Here is a 21,552-nt window from a genome sequence, read left to right as displayed (position 1 = left end):
TGCCTAACAGTATGTGGACAAATACAAAGAGAAGACAGTAAAGACAGTGCCAGGTTGTTATTATTTAGCTCCTTTCTGAAATACGGCTGTTTATCACATGATGATAAACATAACAAATAAAGCCGAGCATATCTATTACTATGCACAGTCTGATAGATAACCAAAGACTATTTCTTTCCCCAAAACTTCTACAAAAGAAAGCCTTTACTAACACTGGGGGTAAAGTAATTTAGTTGGGCTGTGATCACTCTGTGCCTCTAAGCACACATATAATATGTCTGGAATTGAAAACACACAAGAAGAGATTGCTTAACCTGTATTTTTTAATAATTTTAAGGTATTAGCAGAAGACAAAAAAGAAACTAAGTCAAGAAAGTTCCTTCTAAAGCCATGACATACAGTCTTGCCAAATATTAACTGAAGAAAATAACTGGTTGTTTTACTACTGCCACTGCAGAGGAGCACGCTGTCCAGCCTGCAGCCCCGCAGGGCTGCCTCTGTTCCTGGGCCGGGCCTCGCCGGACCCCTGGGCAGGAAGGCGGGCCCTGAGTCACTCTAGCCGGCACGGCCGACGCCCCCAGAACAGGGAGCTGCCCCGGGGCCGGGCGGTGGTCCCGTGGGGCGGTGGGTACGGCAGGGCCCGAACTGTGCTTCGTCCCCGCAGGTGCGGCGGGAACAATGACCGGCCCCGCCGCAACGAGCGCCGGCGGCGCGCAGGGATTCGCGGCGGCCGCACGCCTAAAGTAGTCCCCCTTTGTTCGGTAGCGGAGCGAGACAGCCCGCGACCGTGTCCCTCCGCCGCGTCGGCCCCGCGCCCGCTCCCGCCCCCGGCGCTGGCGGCGCAGGCGGGGCCGCCGGGGCGGGGCCGTGGCCCTTTGTGCTCCCAGAATGCACCAGCGCCTCCTCCGCGGGAAACAAAAATGGCGAGGGGCTGCGCCGGGGCCGGGCTGTCCCTGAGCCGGCTCTGACCCTCCCCCGCTGCCGCGGGGCCGCGCCCGGGGGCCCGCTGTGCACCGCGCACCCGGCCGCACCGCGCCGCGCCGCCGGGGAGGCTCCCGAGCTCGCCCATTTCCCTGTATGAGGCGGTTGGCACCACTGGAGAGACCGAATGAGGTGAGGGGTGGGGGGGAGGGAGGGGCGGCCGGGCCCGCGCGGGTGGGGGGGGGCGATCCCGCAGCCTGGGCCGGCGGTGCCGCGTCCCGCATCCCCCCCCGGGCGGGCAGCGGCGAGAGGGCCCCGCTCCGGGGCGGGGGGCCCCGAGGCCTTGGGGGGAGGGGGAGGGAGCTCCGTGCGAGCAGCCGTGGGCAGCGAGTGAGAGGTCAGCGGTGCTCTCGGTGACCAAAACAAAGGCGGGGAGGCAGGGCCGGCCGGGGGGCCGCGGCGCGGAGGTGCCATCAGCCCCGCGTCAGCTGTATTTTCGCCTTTCCCTTTAAGGATATTGTCCGAGCAGGCTGCGTTTGCTCGAGTGCGGAGAGAGCAGCACAAAGAGGTGCTGGTGCCCGCTGGTAACTTTTTTTTGGTTTCTCTTTGTTGGGTTTTTTGTTTGTTTGTTTGTTTGCAACGCCTCATCTCTCGGTCTCTGTCAGGCTTGACGATTTGAATGTGCACGGTACGTTTTTAGTCCCCCAAAATGCGGTAACTGTTGCTGGCTGAAAGGATGTGCAGTAACGCATTTTCTTTTCTTTGGTATTGAATTCTGTAGGGAGAATGGGCTGATACTTGTGTTAGTCAACGAGAATAATATGGTTCTGTACTGGATGCCCTGGACACTGATATTAGTGTTGAAATACGAGGGGTTGTCGTTCATCCATGGAGTATCAGGGTACTATTAAAAGAAGAGGGCCTGCATAATGAAATGGAAGGCTCTGCCAGGAAAGCAGTGTAGCATTGTAGCTGTTTCTGGAATTTGTGGTAGGTAGGCCCGGCTCATAACTTTAAAAGGTCAAACGCAGTGATGGATAATTGCATGATTTTCTCCTGACTTAGTGTGAGGGAATGTGATCAATGATATACAATTAACCTGGCAAAAGCATGGGATAATAACCAAATAGTTTCCCTGCAGTTTTTTCTTTTGATCTGTAATCAGGTTGGTGAGATTAACACGTTAATATTTGTCCTTTTTTGAGGTCTCAAATTACATTTGATTTGAAAACATTTGAGTTGAAAGAGGGAAAATAGTTTCTGTATTATTAGAGTACAGGTTAATGAGTTCGTAGCTTTCCAATGAAAGGGGAATAAGTGAACACAGATTGAAAAGATGGAAGAAGGTGGATAATATAGTGAAAATGAGAAGGATCTTTGCGAGGAGCTACAAGCTGTGAAATGTGGATCTGTACTGAGTGTATAATGTAGCAATCTTTCCACAGTTAACCCTTATTTCGTCAAATATAGATGTGTGGCTTCTCAACACCTTGCCTTTTCTGTTCTGGGAAGAATTTTAAATTAGATGTAAATTCTTCTCAAAAGTTGACATAATATGACTAGTCAGCAGTTATTGAGGTGTATATATTTGTTTAATAGGTGAATGACACATGCATTGGTGGTATCAAGTTATGTTTTCCTTCCCTGCATTAGGAGATCAGGTAAAATTTATGGGAAGAGCAGCTGTAACAAATAAGCTACAGTTCATTTCCTAGTAGAGAGTGGACTTCTGTGTTCCCTGGAGATAGATGTGAATTAATATAGTACTAGAGGCAGTAAAGCATATTTTGTGCTCCTCATGTGAGTTATGGAGGAGAAAGCCTGGAGAGAAGAAGCACATGTAATGAAAAGCCAACAGGAATCTTCTCTTAGTTTGTGAATTAACAGCACTTTTTGTGTGACTGGCCTCTGAGCTTGCTCAGAGTTGGTTTCACCTTCTTTACAGGCCTTCCTTGCAGGAAATGGAGGGGAAGTGTGTCTCTGAGCAAAACACAACAGGAGAAGAATTATAAAACCACAGGTATTGCTGGAGGTATAATCTCCATGGAGGAGTGAAATCAAGCAGCTTAACTTTCTTTGAGGAGAGTTAATGATGAGAGCATTCCTGATGAGTCTGGACATACTTAATTCACTGAATATCTTAGAGGATAATACTACTTTATTTATGGTTTAGATCTATTTATTTTTTTAATTTTGTGGAGTGCTTATGATGGTTGCTGCTCTTGTAGATGAACCTTAAAGAAGGAAAACTGTCTTTATGGGGTTTTGGTCACCTCTGAAATGCTTTTTCTTCCCCACTTCCTCTCAGTGCAAGTCAGCACGTTGTCATCTCTTTCTCTGCTTGGGTGCTCATACCTCCCTTAGATATGTTCCTGCACGGACTGGAGAAAGCCAGAAGGCAGTTGCTGTACTCAAGGAGATGATAAGTGTACAATTAAGGGAAATTCTGATCTGAAAAGGTGTATTGTGACCCGATACCATTGTTTTCTCCCCGCACTACGTTCTACCTTTTCTCTTTGTGTACAAACACATGATCAGTCCCAAACAAATGGCTCTTGCAGTACAGGGCTGCCCTATCCTATTTCCCTGCATACTAAATATGTAAGGAAATATGTAGTTCTGTAATGATCTTTTAAAATATAATACTATCACTATGCATATTGTATAGAATTAGAACACTTCTAGTTATTTAAGATTTCTTGAGGGAGAACATGAGCAAGTAAAAACAAAATAACAAATGACTGTGTAGTATTATGGATGTGAGAGTCACTTATTCCAGTGACTACCTCTTTTTAATAGTATGCATCGATCTTATTAAGGACAGTTATACTTCACAGGGTCAAAATCTGACTCGGGTTAGAAGGCATCTTGGGAGTTCTGTAGTCCTGCTCAGTTTAGCATCAGCCATGAGGTCAGACCAGGTAGCTTTATCCAGTCAGCCCTTGAAAGCCTCCAGTGACAGAGGCCGCACAGCCACCCTGTGCCCCTGTTCTGCTGCTGAACTGCCCGCATGGGGAGGGGATGTTCCCTCCCCATCAGAATCTCTCTTATTCTAACATAGGTGTTACCTCTTGTCCTCCTCCCATGCACTGTGGTGAAGAGACTAATTCCATCTCACTGATCTCCTGGGAGCTGGAAGGCTCCTCGTAGGTCTCCCTCAAGCCTTTTATTCTCCAGGCCGAATGAACCTGGTTCCCTCAGCCCCCTCTCATAGGGCAAGTGCTGACAGTCCCTTTCTGTCTCTGTGGCCCTCTACCAAACTCATCTACTTTGCACTCTCTTGCACTGGGAGAACAAAAACACGGTATTCCATCTAGATGCCGTCTAAAAAGTTTTAAAGAAGTTGTGATGAATCAGCAGTAATATCATGCTTCCAGGATTTGAACTGATTATTTCTAGTTACCATAAGGTCTTTCACTAGGTCTCCTCTCCTGTTCTATGCCGCATTTTCCAGTTTTGAGATAGATCTCAGACTTGCATGAGTTCTCTTAGTAAGATGGTCTGTGCATGATTTCTAATCTGAATTCTCTTCTGATAAATCTTTAAATTCATCTTCCCTTCAGTGTGATTTGATTTAGTAGGAATGAGTTATCTGTCCCACTTTAATGAGTTTTCTCAGGGGATTAAAATTTCTCATAACGTTCTTTGGGCATTTTGTTGTTAAAACTTAGTATCTTTAAATGAACTTCCAAGAACTAGCTGTACTCATGGGGTAGCTATTACCTGTTACTGTTGCACATTTGTGAATCAGGAGCGCTTCTGGAAGAAGTTTCCTGAAATGGCATGGATCGTCAGTGAACCTGTGACTGTAGTTCAGTCATGCAGTCTGGCAGTGACAGCTGAGGGAGTTGGTGTCCCACATTGCTTGTTTGAGTTTATTCAGTTGTGCTTACAAACCATTCTGTGAAACAAAGCGGTGAACTGAGATGGCTGGAAAAAAAAAACCTGTCAAGGGAGTTTTTCTTAACAGAAGTTGTTTCACAGCAGTTGTTCCAGCTGAAGGAGTACAGGAGTATGAGTATCTTAAGGAATAAGCACTTGGAAACAAGAGTACTCAGTCTTTTTAATCCTCCAGTCTCTTCACATCTTTTTCCCTAACTTTTCAAACATATTTTAGCATGCAGACACATTTTACTGACTTCCACCACTAACTTGCGTAATATTGTATGGGTGTGTAAGTACCTTTTTTTTTTTTTTTTTTTTCATTCTGAGTGCTTAAATAAGAGTACAGCAGAACATCTTTAATATTGAGTAATGGCTGTAAAGCCATACATACTGTATGATGTGCTGTGTAGCTTGGTGCAAATTAAATGAGATAAAGCAGATTTTTATGTCAGGTAAGTTTTTCTGAAAAACAAGGCATCTGTTGGATATGATGTGATTATAAATTCTTGGAGAAAAGTTATGTTAAGATGGGAAAGTTGTTACTTAAAGGTGACCAGTTTAGTTGGTAACTATAAATAGTATGGTAGGAAGGTGCTATGAAGCTAACTTTAGGGAAAACTTGAAAGCAAGTTTCTGGAAAATGTGGAACCTTTTAAATTTCAAAATCAACGAGCAAGAATTGAACTTCAGTTTGCATTTTAACTTCCAACAAAAGTTTTATTTTAATGGTAGGTGTAACTTGTTAGTATTCTGTTACATTTGAGAGAGCTGTGGTGAGACAGATGAGTATGTTAGTAACATTTTATGCATGTAGCTTTTACACTGCTCTGCACTGCATTTCTTGTGCAATGGTTCCAGAAGATACTTCAGAGACACCTACTTAAAGTAATTCATCTCCTGTTCATTAAAGTCAGCTTTTTAAAAACAGTCTCTTCCTCCTTCATCTCCATCAAAAACACTGAGGGAATGTTTCCCTGAAGAGAAACTTCCTATCCATGTGGAAAGCAACTGTTAAGCTACTGTCAACCTATTGTGATAACTAACCCTATTTTCAGTCTCTGTGAGATAAACCATAAACTGCCACAGCAGGAGCTTCTTCGTGAGCTGTTTAGTCGACACTTCAGCTCTGCTATCACTCACAAAAAGAGCAGTGTGGACAATGGAGAAGTGTCTGGTTTATTGACTCACATCTTTACTATGTATCGAGATTCTCCAGTGTCTGAAGCTGTTATTGTGAATTTATGCTGTTGTGTAAGTCAATGTATATTCATTTAAGTGTGTTGTGCCAGAAAATGATGCACACTTTTTTGTTATCATTTCAATGGGGATGTGGGACAAACTTCAGTACTTAAAAGAATGCTTTTGAAGAATTTTTTTAATATAGAGCTCACAGTTGCTTTTTAAATGGAATTTGCTGTGTCTTTTTGCATATTCTGTATGAGATCTTTCACACCTTTTTTGGGGTAATGGAAAAGAAGAATAAGAGTTCCTGCCTAGTAGCTGCTTTCTCTAGGCCCTTAACCAGATAAAAATCTGGAAAAAAAAAACCCCTTGAACCTCTCTAAGAGAGTTGTCCTGTCAAAATACTTGTGAATCAGATGTTACTGCTGAGAAGGCAGCAAAAAATAAGTGTCCTGGGCTGCAGTGCTTTTACTCTGTTATTGTAAATGTATTTTGAATGCTGCATGTGCCCTGTCCCATTTATCAGAGGTTAGAGTCGAACTGGGGAAAAGCAGCAGTAACTTGAAACAGCTTTTGCATAAGAAGCAGCAGAATTGATAGGATTCTAACATTTCTATAGCAATTCTCAAACTATATGGGACACTGATTAATTCAATGTTTTTGTTGGCGCTTTGAGATGGATTCAAATGTTTCTGGTGTGGATGATGTACCTAAGCTATCCTGAGTGAGGTGAAACTGCCCTTTTAACTGACTGTATCCTGTTGAATTCTCTTATCTGTCCTTGTGTTTGCATCCTAGTTGTACATACTTTAATTTCTATAGAAAATACATTTGGATATACGAATGGTAACTTTATTACATAGTCTTGGATTCTGCCTAGTACTCATGAAGATTCTTCCTTGTGCACTATTTGATCCTGTTTTATAATTTTCTATATTTTACTCCTTGGAATATAGTGTTTGATAGCTAGTTTGAAATAAAAGCATATTCACATCCATATAAATAGGCTACATTTTGTGGAATTGTATGAAGAAAAATGATTGATTCAAATAACTTATAATTTTGAGTTTCATGGTTGCAAGATATTTTGTTTTTCCTTCCTTATTATTTTCTGCTCTTATTCTAACAGAGGAAAACTCATTTTACATAAATTGAACATGTAGAAGTTCTTTCTGTACTGGAAACCTCTACAGCTCTCCTTATGGGTCAGGCATCATGCTGTGTTGGAAGTACCTCCATTGGTATTTACCTTAGGTGGTTTCTCCACACCTCAGCCCCTCGTTTGTTTTTTTTTTATTCTGAGTAACTGCTGAGCACCCCCTTAGTTGTCAACTACTACTCTCCCTACCAAGATAAGGCAGTTAGGATTGGCTTAGGACCTTTTCAGCTTCCCTGGAATTTTAGAAAACTGTCAGTGATTTGAGTGACTGAAGTTTTGCATACGTAATCCTGTATTGAATGTTTTTGGTGTTTTGATACTTCCGGTGATTTTTATGAAGACTCTCTGAGCTGGAAAGTTTGTGTCTCCCCATCCCCATTTACAGCAGTTGATTTCATAGAACACTCTTCTTTACAAACTTGTCCCTTTCAAATTTTGTAGACTCGTGTCATAGCAGAGGCACCACCATTAAAGGTGTCTAAAGTCCGAAGACATGAGCAAGTCTTTAGTTACCTGAAGTTCCAGAGTTAGTCATATTAATATTTGAAATACATGGTTTCTTTATCCTAATGGTTACCTTTTGTCTTGCTTCCCTGTCTTTAGAGACTCTACAGCGGTGGGTAATTCACTGGTCCATAAGCGCTCTCCTTTACGCCGCAGCCAGAAGAGCTCAGCGTCTCTGTCCAAACTGTCCTTACGGGATGGACAGAAAGCCAAAAAGCCACTTTGTAAATTTGAGGAAGGTCAGGATGTCCTAGCTAGATGGTCAGATGGCTTGTTTTATCTTGGAACTATCAAAAAGGTAAACAAATTTTTAACTTCACTGAGTCCTAAAGTATCATATGTAGTTGCAAATTGCAGTGTTATCGTGTTGCCTGTGTAGTTTTAAGTACATTCTTCTGTTTGGTTCTTTTACTCATGGCTTCCACTGTATTTTTGTTTTTCAGATAAACAAACTGAAACAGAACTGCTTCATTATATTTGAAGACAGTTCCAAATCCTGGGTTCTCTGGAAGGACATACAAACAGGCAAGAACTTCAATGAAGTAGTCATTGTTTAGTATCTTATTTGTTTAGATTACTATATCTGTTAAAATAAATGATTACATTATATTCTTATATCCTAAAGAGTGATATAATTTAATGTGATCCAGGATCACAAATTAGGCAAATGGGAAAAAAATATTTTCAAACAACTGTCTATCACTGAAGTTACTTGTTTTGTTGTGTTTTTTTTTTGTGTGTGTGGTTTTGTTTTTGTTTGTTTGTTTGGTTTTTTTTTTGTTATTTTTCTGGGGGGTTTTTGTTTTGGTTTTTTTTGTTTTCACATAACTATGTCTGGGGTAGCAGGGAAGACTTCTAAAAAGAATCACATTTGAGTTTGTTTGGATGGGGATAGAGTCTGTCCTTTCTCTGTCTTAAGAGAAAACTCTTGGCTCTAATTTACACCAAGTTTATGTCGTCCTACTGTTTTCAGCTGAAACAACATGTTGTGGAAAGAAACTAAAACCTGGAAAATCGTTAATGGAGTTTTAATGTTTAAAAGTAACACCACAACTATTGCACATAAGAAACCATTACAGGTTTTTGAGTATTCATGTAATATGAAGAAATGTATCAAGTGAGACACCTATTGTACAGTACCTTTTTGGTTTTCAGATATTTGGAGAGTAGTAGAAGCATGGATGACAATTTCTTCCGAAAATCAGTTACAATTTCCTCATCGTATAAAAGCAATGGAAACCTGAACTGGCTCTTATTGATTCTTGATGTTTAAACTAAACACTATCTGCTAAAAAGAGAAGCTTTTTATTTGTAATAGCAAAAAAATCAACTGTTTTATTTCTTAGAAGCTTGTAAAAAAAATGCTGTTCTATTCTGTAAAGTACAAGTTTATGATCATTGATTCATTTATCGTAACTATCAAAATTTAATAATGTGTATAAGGACATTTCAACTAAGAATATTCAGTGATTAAGAAGCTTGTATTTCAATCCAGATTTTTACATTGATGTGTGGTATAAGTAGGGCAAGATGTAGTTTTGTTTCCAGTTTGCAAGCTTACTTTTTTTCCTTCCCTCTGCTGTAACTGTGCTTTTGTATGCTTGCAAATATGTGTAAGTAGTAATAAATCTTTCCTAAGAATGTTAGAGCTTAATATTAAAGCATCTTGGGCAGATCTGTCAAAAAGATATGCACCAGATTGTGTATGTATTTGCAAGAAAAGAAACACAAAGTAATATAAACTGAAAAGATATTTATTAGTTGTTTCAGGTAGGATTTATTTATACAAAGAATTTACATTCTTTATTCTGTTATTGAATTTTTATTGTTGATGTTAAGGAACCCTGGACTGCATATTAAATAGGCAATATAAAGCCTATAAATATCTTATAGCTTATGATAAGTAATATAAATATTTGTAACAGTCTGTACAAAATGTCTGAATATATTCTTAAGAAGTTTGGCTCTGTAACAATGTGTTTCTACAATGCATGCATCTGTAACTGAAATTAAAAGCTATATGTGTGGTAACTGTTCCAAATGCAGATGTAACTGAAAAAAAATCACACTCTCATCTTTGTCTAGGAGCCACTGAAAGTGGGGAAATGGTCTGTACAATATGTCAGGAAGAGTATTCAGAAGCACCGAATGAAATGGTTATATGTGATAAATGTGGACAAGGTAACTAGATTTTTTTTTAAATTTTTTCTGTTTACTGCATTTTTAAAGATGTTTTGATTTGTTTCACGAAGGAGGATATTTGCCTGGCAATGACTGACTGCTCAACTGATCTTAAATTTTGTAGCCCTTAGTGGCTATTAACAGCTCAGTGAATGATGAGAATCCATGTTAAAGTGACTAACACCTGTTCTGTAAGTCAAGATTATTATTATTTTTCTACTAAGAAAATTTAAAATACCATTTTGAATTTGTGACTGATCTTTTTTTGATCAGATTTTCGGCACTTAAAGATGGATAATGCCTTATAATTGCATTAAATTTATATGTAGTTAATTCTGTGTAAGCTTCTTTTGCCATTTTAATAATGGTTTGACTGGTCATTTTTTATACAGGTTATCATCAACTGTGTCACACACCAAATATTGATTCCAGCGTGATTGATTCAGATGATAAATGGCTCTGTCGACAGTGTGTTTTTGCAACAACAACAAAGGTGTGTTTTTAGAAAAAGAATTTAATACATTTTGTGTTGCAGGCATCTTTGTTTTTGAAATTGAAATAATGAAAAGATAAAGTTTTTTTCAAGTTATTTCTTTTTTGTTATCCTTGGTCTGAATGCAAGTTTTGTATGTTGAGAAGATATACTTATTTTAGAAATAGGTGATGTTTTGCTTTTAAACGAACACACTAGTATTAAAACATAAATGCAGGTGAAAGTATTTGACTTGATTATAGAAAGTTTCAGAAATGTCTTACTGGTTTTTGTAAACAAATGTGTTTGTTTTGGCCCAGAGGGGCGGCGCGCTTAAGAAAGGACCAAATGCCAAAGCACTGCAAGTCATGAAACAAACGTTACCATACAATGCAACAGACCTGGAGTGGGATGCAGGTCATAAAACCAATGTGCAGCAGTGTTACTGCTATTGCGGAGGACCTGGAGAGTAAGTAAATGGATAATGTATAAGAACTTTTCTCTGTAATGCAGCTGCAAACTTGGACTCTTCTTGTAGACTTGCTTGTGAACTTGTTAGTTACTGTTCCTAATTTATGCAGGTGTTAAAGCTGGATGCAGAGTGGGCTTTTGAATTTTCTATGCATTTTTAAGTGTCTCATGGGAAATACATTTTCTTTTCTCATAAAATATTTAGTTTTGTTTTAATTTTGTCATGTGGCCATCACATAAAATCACAGTACAATCTACAGTCAGCAAGAGGCAGTATTTTTCTGATATTAACTCGGTCATAAGTCACAAAAATAAATGTACCTAGAGATTAGCTTATTAAGTTTTGTTGGGATATGCAGCTGTCTGATTCTACCATAGCATCATACCCTGGTTTTCAGTCACTGGCAGGGGAAGGATTCTTTTTCCTCTTATGGCATTACAGAGTCCTCTGCTGGTTCTTTTTTACAAGAAAGGCAAGAAGAGGACTTCTTAAGCAGGTAGAGATAAGTACTCTGGTGTCTGCATGAATGAGTGAATGAATAAGATAGCATTGAAGATCTGAGATCAAGGCAAGTAAAGAGTCAAAAAGTCAAAGAAGCAACGTTTTTGAATTTACACTCACAGGACAGAGCTCTGGTTTGAGAATTTTGGAGACTTGGACAAACATCACCTTCAGTTTTGCATGGTTCCTTTTCTCAAGGGAGAAGCTGAAAAAGGAAAAAAAAAACCCCTGTAAACTATGAGGTTTCTTTTGAGGATTCAAGTAGTAGAATCCCCTGAACAAATGTTTATGACTTAATACAGCTGTGTTTTGCTTTGAAAAATAACAAGGAAGCTAATCTGGTATGTGAGAAGGAGCTTTTATGTAGTTACTAATTTTTTATTATTGGGAATTAGAAGCTGGTTGATGGAGTAAATTAAATGTTTATTTTCTTCATGTAATAACTTAGTTCAGTCTCCTACTGGACTGTCTTTTATCATTCCTGGTCTCTTTTCTAGTAGGGATTTATTATGAAACTAAATGTTACTGAAATATCGCTAGAGGTGGCTGTTTTGTAAACTGTGAAAATCAGTTTGGGTCAAAAGATCTCTTGTTATTAATTTAAACATAACAAAGAACAATTTTCAGTAACTTTTTTAACATATCTTGTTTTTCTTTCTGTTGGTGAAGCTGGTATCTAAAGATGTTGCAGTGCTGCAAATGTAAACAGTGGTTTCATGAGGCTTGTGTGCAGTGTCTCCAAAAGCCAATGCTTTTTGGTGACAGGTAAGAAAATTAAGCTGTGCTTTGTGGTTGTCTCTGTTTAAAATGTGAAGGAAGTCTCACACATGAGCTTTTATCAGGGCAGCCATAATACAGCAGTATTTTTCAAAAATGGGTTTTGTTTTGAGTAGATTATACAAAATAAAGGATGTGTTCAGGTGTCGGGAAAATGCAGTTCTTCTTCTCAGTTTAATGAAGGAGGGTGTAGTGGTGGGTGATGGAGATGTAACCAAGGGTGAGTTGAATTCCAGCTGTTGCTGACTTCATTTTGTGTGTAAGTCCATTATACTATAGGAGCTGGCATCTGGGAGGTGGGAAGCTGTAAAGCAGACCCCTTCAGTGGGCCTGAGTTCGGATAAGGATAAGGGCGTTCAAGGTCATGCTGTGCTGGTGACTGATGTCTTACACACATGGACACCATGCTTGGAGAGGGGCTGTCAGTGAGCAGGTCCCTGTACTATCTGGGGGGATTGGAGAGAGCTGGAATGAGACTTAGACTGAGGGGAGCTCTGTGTCCTCTGTTCATGTGTAATGAGTCAGAATATAAAGAAATGAAAAAGGGTCTGGTTTTTTTTTTCATTTTAAGAGGAACTTGGAGAATTTGCAGCAGACAAGAGAAAACTGGAGAAAGGAATCAAGGAGTATCTCATTTTTTATCTATTATACTTTTAGCGGTTGGTTGTGCTGGAATATTTGTATGAAAGAACGCAGTTAGGACCCAGGAAGACATAGGTCCTTAAAGTGCTTACACTGATGCATGGGGGTTTGCATTTGAGAGAGTGGGCTGGAGATGTTACAGAGAATCTTCACTGAGACAGTCCCAGGCTGAGGGAGTTTCTCAGGGAGTATGAAACAGTGAGTACCAGATCGGAATTGAGGTACCTCGTATCTGGCCTGGTAGGTATCAGCACAGATTGTGGAAGTTGCTAAAGTAAGGTCCAGAATAAAGGCACTCACAAATCTCCTTTGGCTGGGTTTCTAGCTTGCTTAACTCGTTTTTTCATAACCAGGGTGTTAGAACATTGAGAGGATGTGTGTGTAGGGACACCCACCACCCAGACACACGTACCTATACATATGTGTATATTTTTAGGTTTTATACGTTCATTTGCTCAGTTTGCAGTTCTGGACCAGAATACCTCAAACGTTTACCCTTGAGATGGTAAGTATGAATTTAAAAAAAAAAAAAAAAAGGGATGAGTTGAATATATGCTCTGCTTTTCTTGTTGGTGTTTGGGTTCTCCTTGCTAAAAAGGAAATCCACTTGTCAGCTTCAGCTGTTCCCTGAGTTGTTCTTGCTGTTTAAAGACCAGAGATAAGTTTCATTCAAAGTTTATCCTTAAATGTAGAGATATATTGTGACTGCATGTTCTTGGGGTTTATTTCTGGGATTGCTCAGTGAAGTAGCAAGCAGCTATTTACTTGTTGTGTATGTGAAGATTGCAATACCTGAGTTAAATACTTTTTGCAGGCTTAGGATCCTGCCATTATGTAAACCAGATGTAGTGAGTACTGGAGTACATATCTTGACACACTTTATAACAGTGTCCTTGATGAGTCCTAATGTTAGCTCTAGTTTGGAATCTTTGAACTAAAATGTATTAGAAATTTTATTCAATTTAGTGCAAATGTACCTAATGCTAAATATATGGAGGAAATTATGTTGTTGAATGTTAGTTCATCAAAATACTTGCATGAATTCAGAACTGTGAATTCAGACTTGCTTAAATATCCCATGGTTCAGACCAGTTTTGGAGTTTAAAGGAGGATCATGACAATGCAATGAAAATGCAGAAATGAAAGTAAAATGCAAAACAGAAGGAATCACTTGAAGAGAAGTTACAGAAGCCTTCATGATGTTGTCTGGATTGAGTATTTTAAGTCGTACTTTGTGTTCCTCCAACTGTACTGTGCTAATGTCTTTTCTACTAAATTATTTCAAAGGGAAGCAATTGAAAGAAAATACGTGTTTTCTGTTTTTTTTTTTTAATTCAAATATTCTAGGGTAGATATAGCACATCTATGCCTTTACAACCTAAGTGTTATTCATAAGAAGAAATATTTTGATTCGGAGCTTGAACTTATGGCCTACATTAATGAAAACTGGGATAGATTGCATCCTGGTGAGGTAAGTAGTTGCAATATCCTTTCTTGCTTTTTCTCACAGTGCATACATGTATCCTGACACTTGACAATCTTTTATTCTGCATGTTAAATCCTTTAGTATCTTAAAATCTGTTACTCCTAAGTAATGAGTTAAAAAGCATTCTGTTTCTGCAAGGAAAAGTGGTGTATGTTTTTCTAAGCTGTACAATTTCTTCAAATTATCCATCTAACTTACTATTTTTGTGGTGGCTTTTAATTATTTATCCTCAACTGTGTATACAATTGCATATCTCTGTTTTTCTTCCATGTTATAGTTCTCTTACTAGTTTGATATTTTCATGTGCCCCAGCCAGAAAATCTAAATGTAGAACTGAAAGCAGAGTGTGTTGCGCATGAAGATATATCCAAAGTCTCTAAGATATAACAATAGCAAAATATTGTACACAAACATTTCTTCTGTCCTTCCTCTTTCAAACAATGGGGCTGGTCACTTTGTGTCCCAGTCTAAACATTGTTTTGATCCTTTCCCAGTCAGATTCAGCTACTTGTCAAGGCATCTTGGTTTTAGTTCAGTACTAGATTAGTTATTTTTCCAGCTATTTGATTACTGGGCATTTAGTTCAGCATTGAAGGAAATGCATTTGCTCAAGTAGATTGACTTTTTATTTAACTAAGAGTCAGTGTCGGTCTTTGTTCTTGCGTGTAACATTAGATGCACAAAATTTATGTCTGAATTCAAATTGGCACTCTGCCAGCAGAGTGTGCAGAGCATGTAGAGTGTGCACTTTTCTGTGCCTGAAAATTGTTTAGGGTTTTGAAGTTTTTTTTAATGTAAGTGGCATATAAATGGTTTGAAACTTTCTTATCATGAATACATGATAAGAAAATGCTTCTTTTCAGTAAATTTATACATCTGTAATCCATTTTTACTAGCAGACACAATTTGAGAATCAAATTTATGTTCTTGGTTTAAATGAGTAACTATTTTTAATAAATAACGGAAAATAGTTTAAAATACATATGTTAAGACTATCAGTAAATAGTTTGTTAGACAAGCAAATACTAAAGCATTACTAGAAAATTAGTGTCATTATGAATAGATATCTGGTTTACTTTGATATGTATGGCATCTCTTACCTAAGTCATATCAAATCAGTAATTCTGTCATATCAAGTCTCAAGCTTTAATTGAAAAAAAAGGCTGCACGAAATGTAATTCTCACACCAACTTTTCAATAGAATGAATGTTCTAGCTATCTTACTGTATAATTTAACAAATATGTAAGCTATGTTTAATTTTGATTTTTTTTTCTCTTAGTATTGAGGGAAACGTAGGAGGAATTTGTTTGTTCATTTAACACTTCTCTCTTTGTGTCCAGCATACTTGCTCTGCTTGTCTCCGTAATTCTTAATTTTTCGGAGAGAAGATTCCATGTTTTAAAAGCTTGATAGGGACTAGCTACTTCAGGCTTTGGTGAAAGGAGGGAGGTTAGACTGGGTCTTAGCAAAAGGAGCATGAAAAGGGATTTACTGTTTGTTTTGGGTTTTGTGTTTTTGTGGGATTTTGTTTGTTTGTTTGTTTTTGTTTTGTTTTAGTGTTTGGGTTTTGTTCATTTTTGTTTTTTTTTTTTTCTTTTTCTTTTTTCCATTTTTGTTTTAGTTTTTGTTTGTTTTTTATTCTAATAACTTTTCTGGGTGTTCTCCATATTTTTTTTGTATCATGATGAGTAATGTTGGAAAATTCAAATCTGTGACTCAAAGTAACTGGAACTTTTCTACTACTGAAGAATTCAACAGGCTAAATGATTTCTCACTACTTTACAGCTGGCAGATACACCAAAATCTGAAAGATATGAGCATGTCCTGGAGGCATTAAATGATTACAAGACCATGTAAGTTATTGGTACTTTGCTTTAAATGTTGTTCACCTATTTAATCTGACATAGATTAGTCTTCAGTCTATGTGATAATTGCTTTGGCCACAGATAACATTTAAATTTTAACACTGTTTCTATTTCAAACTATAACATTATGTAAGTATTTGAGTGGAACCCAGACCATGAGAAAAATTGTTGTAACTTCCACCTTCTTTCCACTTCACGTTCTATACTTGAGAGTGAGGGTTGTGTAAAGTAGCCTTTGAATGCATATTCTATTTGCATAGGTTTTTTTGCATGTACACTGTTATTTTAAAAGTTGCTTTCCCTGTGATCAGAATTATAACAATTTGTTTGAAATCATCTAGGTTTATGTCTGGAAAAGAAATAAAGAAAAAGAAGCATTTGTTTGGTTTGAGAATTCGTGTTCCTCCTGTGCCACCAAATGCTGCTTTCAGGGCTGAGAAAGAACCAGAAGGAACTTCTCATGAGTTCAAAATTAAAGGCAGAAAGTCATCAAAACCCATTCCTGATGTGAGGTAAAATAACCCAGTCATTCTGGCAGTGGGGCTACTTGGAGCATTTTTTTGGTGCCTATAAAAAAGACCCTTTTATTGTAGAATGTATTTAAAAAAAAACAACTGTAAAGGTGGATTATTTGTGAGAATGAGGTCTTAAAAAATATAGTTAACTTTCTATTAGGATTCTTCTAAAAAAATCAACATGAAATTTAGCAGTAAGGACAATAGAAAATATCCCAACTTTGCCATTTGGGAAACAAAATCTCTTGCCTTTCTGGATCTCTTAGGCAATAATCTAACTAGAATTCTGAATAGGAAGTATGTTGTGAAATTGTAACTTGTATTGGTAAATTTGCCATCATTTTGACCAAGTGTGATCATATGAATAAACAACATTTAACAGCTGTTCATTCCTCTCAACATGTGGGAATCAGTAATGTCCCTAGAAATATCTTGTATCTGTTAATGTTACTATCCACACAAAACCATGTAGCTTTGACCCTGACAATTTTAATTTGCCAGCATAACCTAATTTAGGACAATGTTTCAGTAACAGACATCTAAGTGTGTGTTCATTGCCAAAGGAAATATTCCATGAAAATTATCATCAGTAATACAGAACAAAATACAAATTTTCTTCTAGGGAACTAAGTAATGGTATAGAGAAAAAGGGGAAAAAAAAATCAGTCGGTCGTCCACCTGGTCCCTATACAAGAAAAATGATTCACAAAACTCCAGACTCGTCTCCTCTGGTAAGAATATTTCTTCCCCCTTCCCCTCTTCCTTCTAATCGCATCATAATTGCGACATAACCAGTTAATATCAATTGTGATATTCCCCCATTAGCTCTCAAACAGAATTGATACAATAATCAAAACCTAAGTTGAGGGACCTTTTTTTTTCTTTATTTTTTCCCCCTTAGGATAATGAACCAGTTCCGGTGATAGAGAACCCAGCCTTGGAATTACCCTGCACTGTTGGGTAAATTAAAAAAAAAAAAATCCTGTGAAACATTGTAATGCAATGTAATTTATCTGTTTGCTTCTGAAATGTCAGCTCAATTTTTAATATAAGGTTATTTTCATTGCATGGCAATCCTGTTATCTTGCAAAACAGGAAATCTGATGGAACTGCACATTCATCCAATACCTCAGATGTGGAATCCACAGGTGCTGCCAGTATGAAAGAAACTACCTCATCTAGCATTTCCAGACATTATAGGTAACTATTCAGTTACTCTACTATAAACATTAAGATTTGCAGTATATGAATGTTAATACGATTTTTTCAGAGTAGAGCTATAAATTGCATGGGGAAATCTAAAGAAATAGGACAAATGAAAGCTGGTCTTGATTAGCTCTGCTTACAATTCACAGGCTGAGGATTTTTTGGTGCTTGCCAACTGTTGTTCTTTGATGTAAAATGTGTAGCTAAGTTATATTTGCTTAAAAGTTAAACTCCATAAACACTTGCTGAGCTTACTGTTCCAATAAAGGCCACAAAAGAACTGATGTGTACCCTGAATTAATATTAGCAGCTTTTGTTTTTGTAGGTTTGTGTATTCATGTTAAAGAATACTAAGTATGCTGTGATTTTCTACGGTCAATAGAGCATGAAAAAATTCTGGCACAGTTTTCGTAAATAAATTATTAACTACAGTTGACTTTCCTGCAAATAAATTGTTACTTGAACTTTTCCCTCTCTCAAGTTCAGCAAACATAAATTTCTCATTTATTGAGGTACATGCATCCTACTCCTTTGTCTCCTCTTTCTGGTTCATGCTATCAAGTGCTTTCACGAGTCAGTTTTGTGTGCATTACTGCTCTCAATAATCTGCTTTCAAAAAACTCATGTTTAGAGTTCTGAAATTGTTACCTAACTGCCATACTTATAGTTACCTATTTATAGGCAAGAAGTATTTTTATCAGTGAAAAATAGAACAAGTTATTTCATGAGTGGCATGGAAATAGCTGATAAGGCGTACATTTTGAATAGATTCCTTGGAGTTAATGCTGTGGGGTTTTATTTTCACTAGTTTATCTGACTCGAGAAAAAGGACTCGTACAGGAAGAACTTGGCCTGCTGCAATACCACATTTGAGGAGGAGAGGTCGCTTTCCACGAAAAGCACTCCAGACTCAAAATTCAGAAATCGTAAAAGATGATGAGAGCAAGGAAGATTACCAGTATGATGAACTCAATACAGAGATACTTAACAACTTAGCAGATCAGGAGTTACAGCTCAATCATCTAAAGAACTCCATTACTAGTTACTTTGGTGCAGCAGGTAGAATAGCTTGTGGGGAAAAATACCGTGTCTTGGCTCGTCGGGTGACGCTTGATGGAAAGGTGCAGTATCTTGTGGAGTGGGAAGGAGCAACTGCATCCTGACTGTAGGACTGAACATTATGTTCACTGCACTGTCATCTGTAAGTACAGTTCATAATGCAGAGCCATGAGAGAAATGGTCTTTAAATGTGTTTTTAAAAAGAAACAAACAAACAAAACCTTTTTAGCCTTAACATGTAATTGTTATCATTACAACTCTTGTGATAAAGACTTATCTTTTTAAAACCTGATCTGAGACTTAAATTTTTTAATCTGAACATTGTTAGATTGTTTTAGGTTGGGATATTTTGGGTTACAATTGCTTAAAAATGTGCATGGTGTTTAAAAAAGGATGACATTTTCTAGAGAACATTCCATGGATACAGTTATTGTGATTTAGAGAAAATATTATGTAGATAGCACAAATATTTGAAAAATCTTGGTTTGTTTTCTTACCCAAATGTTTGCAGAAATGTATTTCTATTTCAATACTTTCTAGATTTCATAAGTGCAGTGTATATAATGCCTACTGAAGACTGTAAAATACTGAAGTTTTCTTTCAAACAAAGTGTAAAAAAAAAAAAAAAAAAAAAAAGAAAAATATATTGAGCCTGTAAATTGCTCTGTGACCAGACTTCATTGTCTTCTTAATATATTCTGTGTGTGTGTGTGTGCGCGTGTGTGTGTATATACATATGTATATATGCACACACCTCCCTGTGCGTGTATATATATGTGTGATTGTGACTATGCAATACAAATTATGGGATTGGACAGCTTCTGAGAATTCATCCCATAATTCTTTTTTCAGGAATAGTTGCCAGTATTTACACAGCAGCATTTCTTCTCAGGCTTATTGGGTGCTGTTGCTTTTTATGTACTAAGGAAAAGTGTCCAACCAGTGCAGCGTGTTCTGGCAATGGGTGCAGTCATTGACGTTCCATTATTTTACATTTGAATTAACTGTCAAAAAATAAGGCAGGATCTGAACATTTTGAAATTAACTCTACTGGAAATAACAACGTGCAAGTTCTTGTGGCACTCTGATTGTAAATTTCGTGTCCCAATTATAAAGTAAGTTGACAGGAGTCACATGCAGGATTTCTACATATCTGTAGAAATGGTCATATTTTGATAAATGTAGTATGAACTGAGTGTATTATTGCACAGGGTCAACAAATGTTGCCATTTGAAGTAACATTACTGATTTTATTACAACATTACCTCTTTTGTGTTTATAAAATGTACCAAGTTTTAAATTGAGGAGTTTATTTTACTTGTTTAAAAAAAAAAGTCAAAAAAGTCTCTTGCCAGTATTAGATGTTTTTTCTTTGTCTGCTACTTTTGAGGGGGTTTTAGCCAAAGAGTAAACAGAAGAATATTTTTACTTTGGTGGTTATTCACTGTACTGTATAAGGTTAGATTTCTTACATGCTTACAGTTTACCACCAAGATAAAATTATGTGACATTAACAAATGACAGAGTGGTTTAAAGTGTACTACCTGGGTTAGTACCTATTTATTCCATTACTTGGTTATTTGACTTTTTCTGCTCATCTTGAACATCTTAAGAAGGTGATTCTTTTTCTGGATTTTTTTTTTTCTGTCACCTTATAGCCAAAGGAAGCAGAGAAAGTTTTTTTTTTCCTGTGCTTGGATTATGGCTGGCTGGGTTATATTAGCTTTATAAAAATGCTAATTAAAAACTGCCACTTCTGTTTACCTTCACTAAAATGTGTGGGTTTTTTTCTCACATCCCCAGCTATTAATTTAATGTTGCCTTGCCTATAGCTGCAATATTTTGATAACACAGCAACTTCATGGTAATTTTTGAATGTTTATATCTTGAGATAATGCAAAATGTTAAGCCTTTGTAACCTTACTCACACCATCTGTATTTGTCTTTATTGTTTCACTTTATCCAAGTCCTTTAATTCTAACTGAACACCAGCAGTATTTTTCATAAAGCTTCGTTTAAAGATAAATATTGGAATGTACTTGGGGACTTTAGTGGGGATGGAGGGGGGAGAAAATATTTGTCAAACTTAAGCTGTCCATAGACTTAACTATTGTGAATGTCATTTCATTTTACTACAGTGGTTAACTCTGATGTTCAGTTTGTATTTTTGGAATTGCTTTTTTTCTTAGAATTAAAAGACCAACATTAAATGTGTGTATTTTTTGAGAGAGAAGAATGAGTTTTGATTCTGTATTCTTGTGAAGCACATGCTTGGTGGCACCCTCCCATCTGTTACATCCCTATCTGTGGCTTTCCTGTTCCTGGCCTGGAGACACTTGCCCTGCACATAGACACTAACTGGTGTTCCAGCTCTGGTTGAGGGATGCTTTGTTACAAGGTGTCATGTACTGGAAAATGCTGCAATAGTGCTGCTGAAGATAGAGCTAGAGGAGTAGTTAAAGCACACCTACAAATGCCTTTCTCATTTTCTGTGACTGTCACTGTACGTGGTAGTGGTGTATCTAAAGGAAAAGACAAATGTTGCTGTATGTACTGATTCCATTTTGGTGTAACTCGATCACTGTATGTATGCATGTGTGTAAATATATGTAATTCAGCTTTGTTGTGGGCACTGATTTAGAACCATTTCTTTGTGTATGAGATCTACTATTTTTCCATTATATATTATTTGTATTACAGTAGTATTTAGGTAGGAGAAGTCTC

The 21,552-nt window shown here is 37.7% G+C and overlaps 1 protein-coding gene across 1 annotated transcript; it reads left to right on the top strand.

Annotated features, from left to right (window-relative positions):
- The first annotated feature begins 901 nt into the window (after positions 1-901).
- MTF2 (metal response element binding transcription factor 2) lies at positions 902-21,038 on the top strand. Its single transcript, XM_027879990.1, has 15 exons — positions 902-1,113; positions 7,751-7,949; positions 8,095-8,176; positions 9,737-9,832; positions 10,225-10,325; positions 10,625-10,773; positions 11,947-12,042; positions 13,133-13,201; positions 14,044-14,167; positions 15,969-16,036; positions 16,390-16,560; positions 17,186-17,294; positions 17,465-17,523; positions 17,659-17,763; positions 18,578-21,038. The coding sequence occupies exons 1-15, from the start codon at positions 1,109-1,111 to the stop codon at positions 18,930-18,932; spliced, it is 1,788 nt and encodes a 595-aa protein (XP_027735791.1). The 5' UTR covers positions 902-1,108; the 3' UTR covers positions 18,933-21,038.
- Positions 21,039-21,552: the final 514 nt, after the last annotated feature.

Source organism: Empidonax traillii, unplaced genomic scaffold (assembly GCF_003031625.1).
Source record: "Empidonax traillii isolate 1590-97213 ecotype Southwest subspecies unplaced genomic scaffold, ASM303162v1 scaffold62:size2133460, whole genome shotgun sequence".
Taxonomy (NCBI): Eukaryota; Metazoa; Chordata; class Aves; order Passeriformes; family Tyrannidae; genus Empidonax; species Empidonax traillii.
Note: the sequence above shows the minus strand (reverse complement) of the source record. Positions and strands in the feature narration are given on the sequence as shown.

Coding starts and splice junctions, on each gene's coding strand:
- MTF2 (XM_027879990.1), top strand. Junction 16,561..17,185: donor AAACCCATTCCTGATGTGAG/GTAAAATAACCC, acceptor ATTTTCTTCTAG/GGAACTAAGTAATGGTATAG. Junction 17,295..17,464: donor CTCCAGACTCGTCTCCTCTG/GTAAGAATATTT, acceptor TTTCCCCCTTAG/GATAATGAACCAGTTCCGGT.